Source organism: Berghia stephanieae, chromosome 1 (assembly GCF_034508935.2).
Source record: "Berghia stephanieae isolate SIO BIC M18660-M18661 chromosome 1, UCSD_Bste_1.3, whole genome shotgun sequence".
Taxonomy (NCBI): Eukaryota; Metazoa; Mollusca; class Gastropoda; order Nudibranchia; family Aeolidiidae; genus Berghia; species Berghia stephanieae.
The window spans coordinates 29,236,100-29,242,099 of NC_088360.1; the positions used below are offsets into that span (position 1 = coordinate 29,236,100).

The 6,000-nt window shown below is 39.6% G+C and overlaps 1 protein-coding gene across 3 annotated transcripts in view; it reads right to left on the reverse strand.

Moving 5' to 3' along the window:
* LOC144971409 (uncharacterized) overlaps positions 1 to 6,000 on the reverse strand; it is a 195,258-nt gene that overhangs the window by 22,678 nt on the left and 166,580 nt on the right. For all 3 annotated transcript variants that reach the window (XM_078912264.1, XM_078912274.1, XM_078912280.1), the window contains 5 exons: positions 5,685 to 5,808; positions 4,148 to 4,255; positions 3,289 to 3,351; positions 1,373 to 1,476; positions 88 to 279 (listed from right to left, as the gene is read on the reverse strand). In XM_078912264.1, coding sequence (XP_078768390.1) covers positions 88 to 279; positions 1,373 to 1,476; positions 3,289 to 3,351; positions 4,148 to 4,255; positions 5,685 to 5,808 — 591 coding nt within the window. The remainder of the gene's footprint in view (positions 1 to 87; positions 280 to 1,372; positions 1,477 to 3,288; positions 3,352 to 4,147; positions 4,256 to 5,684; positions 5,809 to 6,000) is intronic.

Below are 6,000 nucleotides of genomic sequence, written 5' to 3' on the forward strand. Positions count from 1 at the left end.
ACACACACAAACTCATATCATCAAATATAAACCCATTAAAACATATTATACAAACAAGCCTTCATGTTGTTTTCATCTCATGCTTACATGTGAATCAAAATGTGAGTGTAAAAGAGATGGGAAATCTCTGGCCGTGGACACAATCAAGTACAAAATGGTGGCGGTAATGTCAAGGTCACCAGCCAACATCCGGCCATGAGCCTTTCGAGCAATGTCATAAAGCTCTTTGTAGATGTTGTCTAGCTGGTATTTCTTATACCCTTGTTGGATTTGCATGACCTGGGAGAAAAAGTCGAAACAAATAAACGTAATGAATAATCTTGTCATATTCCAACAGCCACTTTCACCACTTATGAGAACTATTTTGGTGAACACGTCTGAAGGAAGAGTCAAACTTTAATTGAATTGAGCTTTTATACAGCGCAATATCCACTAAATGTGCTCAATGCGCTTTACAAGGGGTCCCTAGCCAACAGCAACATTTACCATGTAGGACGAGACATGACGCCTGTTAAGCGATATTACAATTTTTCGGACAAAGACAACGCTGTTAACGGCCAGGTATTAATTTTACACCTGAGTATGGTGAGAGAATGTGAGCAAAGCGCCTTTTCCAAGGACTCAACTATGCGCCGAGCGAGGATCGAACCCAGGACCTTCCGATCCGAAAGCGAGTGTCATACCACTAGACCAGATAGCCGCACAAAGATCAAAGATCAGTGACAAAGATCTGAGTTTTCCCTTTAAAAATCTGAAAACGTATGTATGATATATTCTAGTGTTAGACAAAGCATCATTAACACTTCGTGAACGTAATCAAAATCTTGAGCATAGCTTTTATTGTCACCATCATCAACTTGTTTTTTTCTTTTAATTTTACTTTTGTTTAATCAGCACGTCCACAACATATTGATTGATAATTTTTTATTTTCAATAATATGGTTATGTTGATTTTGTTATTTAGAAATTATATATGTTTTAATTCAAGTTCCATATTGGTAACCTGTGTTAAAATATAATTTGGATTTTGAAACTTTTGCAAAACTTAGATTGTCATCTAATTGGATTCAGTAGTCTGATGTCACGCCGCCCGGCAACGGCGGCCATTTTGGTTCTAAACAAAGAAAATCATTACTTTTTATTCTTCATTCTGGCTAGAACTTTTCATATGCCTTTAGATCAGAATGTGTAAAAGTCAAAACATGATCAAATTTGTGTTATTTTTTCCTCCGGATACGCTTTATGCTCGCCGGGGAAATATTTCATACGGGCGTCCGCCATTGTTCCGATAGTTTAGAGCCAGTGTTACTAAGTTACCATGCGTCATTAGGAAGGAAGTGACGTTACGACTGTTGAAGAGTATTTAACTTACTCGGTAGAAGAGCTTGACGAGGTGTACAGACTGACATCCGGCATAGTTGGGTTTCAACCACTGACAGGAGGATTTCGTACATTCACATCGACGCTTGGTGAACCCTGGTATAAAGTAGATTGAAATCTTAAATATCTTACAGCCTGTATCGGTGGAGCTGACGTTCAAAACCACTTAAATCACACCCAGATAGAAAATGAGTTAACGCTCTCAATCAAACAATCTAATGAGACAACTTGGCAACAATACAGTGCAGCAATTTTGAAGTTTCATAATTCTATCTGGCATTGTTCAATGAGGCAAATAAGACAAGAGCTTTTTCTACGACAAAATGATTGCAGTTTCCTCTCAATGATGAAAATGCCACTTAGCAAGTTCTGAAGGTAACTTCATCATCTAGTCTTAACTAAATTTTAACTCACCCAATCCCTCTATCTCTCTCTGTCTGTTCTATCCTCTCTCTCTCTCTCTCTCTCTCTCTCTCTCTTCTTTTTCTCTCTCTCCCCTCTCTCTTTTTCTCTCTGTGTGCCTCTCTCTTTTTCTCTCTGTGTGCCTCTCTCCGTCTCTCTCTCTCTCCTTCTCTCTCTCTCTCTCTCTCTCTCTCTCTCTCTCCTTCTCCCCCTCCCCATGTGTGTAGATTACAATAATATATTATACCAATATCAATTGAATTAATTCATGTACACGACTAATGGAACTGAGGACTCGGGTTACAAAATGTCCCTGAGTGTCTTTGCTGCTGCTCTTCCTCCTCCTCCTCCTCCTCCTCCTCCACCAGCTCACCACCATCAACACTACCACAACAACCACAACCAATACCATCTTTATCATTCCACAACCCCTATCTCTACCACCACTACCACCGCCACCACCACCAACACCAAACTCAAACTCATCACCATCACTGCAGCGACCACCACCAACATCAAACTCAAACTCATCACCATCACTACAGCGACCACCACCAACACCAAACTCAAACTCATCACCATCACTACAGCGACCACCACCAACACCAAACTCAAACTCATCACCATCACTGCAGCGACCACCACCAAACTCAAACTCATCACCATCACTACAGCGACCACCACCACCACCAAACTCAAACTCATCACCATCACTACAGCGACCACCACCAACACCAAACTCAAACTCATCACCATCACTACAGCGACCACCACCAACACCAAACTCAAACTCATCACCATCACTGCAGCGACCACCACCAACACCAAACTCAAACTCATCACCATCACTACAGCGACCACCACCAACACCAAACTCAAACTCATCACCATCACTACAGCGACCACCACCAACACCAAACTCAAACTCATCACCATCACTACAGCGACCACCACCACCACCATCATCAAACTCATCACCATCACTACAGCGACCACCACCACCACCATCATCAAACTCATCACCATCACTACAGCGACCACCGCCAACACCAAACTCAAACTCATCACCATCACTGCAGCGACCACCACCAACACCAAACTCAAACTCATCACCATCACTACAGCGACCACCACCAACATCAAACTCAAACTCATCACCATCACTGCAGCGACCACCACCAACATCAAACTCAAACTCATCACCATCACTACAGCGACCACCACCAACACCAAACTCAAACTCATCACCATCACTAGCAGCGACCACCACCAACATCAAACTCAAACTCATCACCATCACTACAGCGACCACCACCAACACCAAACTAAACTCATCACCATCACTGCAGCGACCACCACCAACATCAAACTCAAACTCATCACCATCACTACAGCGACCACCACCAACACCAAACTCAAACTCATCACCATCACTGCAGCTAGCGACCACCACCAACCTTCAATACAACTTTACCTTTGAATGACACAAATGTGTAAATCACTTACCAGCCAGGCGGTTAATTGCATTAATTAGAGGCTTTTCCTCTTTGATTTCTTCACGAGTTTGTGCTGGAGGAAAAAAAAGGATATTTAATTTTATGGTCTTGTTTTCGTAAATTAATATTCAAATAATTGATTATTCCCATCCCATCTTGAATGGATTTTTAATGATTGAAAACAAATGCAGATTTATTAAGCCTGAATATGTAAATCTAAATATCACAGCTGTATTTTAAATATGGATACATAAATAATAACAGTCGTGATGATGATGGTGATGATGATGGTGATGATGATGATGGTGACGATGATGATGATGATGATGATGACGATGATGATGACGATGATGGTGCTGCTTCTGCTTCTACTGCTGCTGCTTGTGGTGCTGCTGCTGCTGCTGATGACGATAATGATGATGATGATAAAAAAATGATGAAGACGACATAAACATGTTATTGAACATATAATATGAGTAACTGGTTTAAAACATTCAAAAGGAATTTCAATCTCCATGGTGATAATGGAAAGGATCTATCTACATGTTTTCGTCCAACCAGGTCATCAATCACATGATTTGGATATTTCTTAACAAATGTAAACACGCTGCTTTATATACAAAAGTTATAAACATACCCATGTGTCAAGCTGAATAAAATGACCAATCGTGATGTTAGATATATTTAAAAAGCTGTGAACACTTTTCACTATGTGGGTCATTTTGAGTTTAGTTTGCAATGTGACCAATGACCTCGAGCATATGGAAGGGTAATAAAGATCATCCCCATTTGCACAGAGAATCAAAACAATACATAGCTATGGTGTAAATATAGAAACAAAACTGCCTTGAGAGTTAGTTGTAACATACCACTGTGATCCGTGGGACATTTTTGTAGATTAAAATTTCCCCCTAGAGTTTTATTCCATTTAATTCCGTCTTTGACGTCCGTGCTACAACTGTGGCCACTTTTGTGAACTAAAATGGAAAAGAATATTATCATAAATTATTATATATCTATACCCCTTTGATTTTGGGGGAAAACTTGATTTTAGTACATGCAGCTGATAGAAAAAACATTGCGATGCATCCATATCATCCGTTTTTGTATTGTGACAATAATATGAAGGCTGAAGCAGATGTGTAACCATGGTTGAGTCCTTGGAAAAGGCTCTTTACTCACATTCTCTCACCGTACTCAGGTGTAAAATGAGTACCTGGTCGTCAACAGCGTTGTCTGTCGAAAAAATTGTAATATCACCTAACAGGCGTCATGTCTCGTTCCACTCGTAAAAAACGAGTTCTATAAACAGATGCGTGGCCTATTATCTTTCAACCTTCAAGTTATGACTGAGACGATTGACGTCAATTGTGATTTTCACGTTTACCCTAGAAAGCAGCCTTAGTTAATTACTTGCCGGAAGTGAATAGCATCGAGTTTTATACCTTTGATTCAATTAAAAAAAAACAACAGAAGAAGAGGGTTCTGAGCCACACACAATGTTTATTGCTCATTTTGCTTTTCATCGACTATTCTTCTTTATACAAAGAAATTAAAATACATCCGGTCACCCTATGAATGGCCTTCAGAGTGTTCTTCTCTTTTGTGTACCAGAAAGATATAAATAACCATTGTCAAATCGTTTACTCCACACACTGGCTTGAAAAAAATAATATTATGTGACCCGCCATCTTGGAGCGGTATAGATAGAATGAAGATGACGTCACTCTTGTCTTTGTTATTGTTTTTTTTGCCATCCGCGTTTATGAGTTATTCTCACTAAGCTGTATTCACCAGACTATAAAAGTTCATGGTTACACATAGTTTTGTGTGTTGGTCAGTTATCCTTCCGGATGGCAATGTTTTGAGCTTCTTGGCCAAGCGCATACTATCAATTGGATTTGGATGTTCTACGTGTTGGAAAATCGGATGAATGTCTATTGCTTATGGTTGAGAAGAAATGCAATTTCTTACATTGGAAAAGACCCAAAGTCCGTATTTCCTATCATTAAAAAATTGTTTATTCACTTTTTTTGATCCAATTCATCTTGAAATAATACCGTTTTGAGACTGTGGGCCACATAATAAACAGTAAATACAAATCTTAACTCTCTCCTTACCTGCCATTTTCAGGATTTCCCCCCAAACGTCACACCCAATTAACACAAAAACAGATTTTTTTTTATCACTCTGACACAACAGCAGTAAGTTCTTGTCATACATAATTTCGTTAGCACAACATGCTCTAAAACACACTTGTTCATTTTCTTTAAATTTTATGATGTACAAAAGAAATTTGAATAAGTAACATGTTAGTTGTATCGAGTCGTAAAGAATGTGACGATTTTCCTATAGTTGGTATGGCGAGGGTTCAAAGGTTAAAATGAATACAATTGAAAATCTTACCTAGTCCGACAAAGAGAAATACGGTAATCGATGACATGCCTGCTTTGTTTGTCACCTGGCATGTGTAGTTGGCGTTCTCTTTGGCCCCGTTGATGAGGAGGCGGCTGCCACTGGGCTGCAAATCCTGTTGGCAAAGAAAAAAATATATTTAAAAAAAATGTACGTCCTTCCGAGCCACTAGACTCATGGAGCCGGAGTGTATCTTAGTTTCTATAGCGTGAAATGGACAAAAGCAATAGGATTCAAAAGTCTGATGTCACGTCCGCCCAGCAACGAGCAGCTTAGTTCTAAACAAAGAAGTTCGGTACTTTTTATT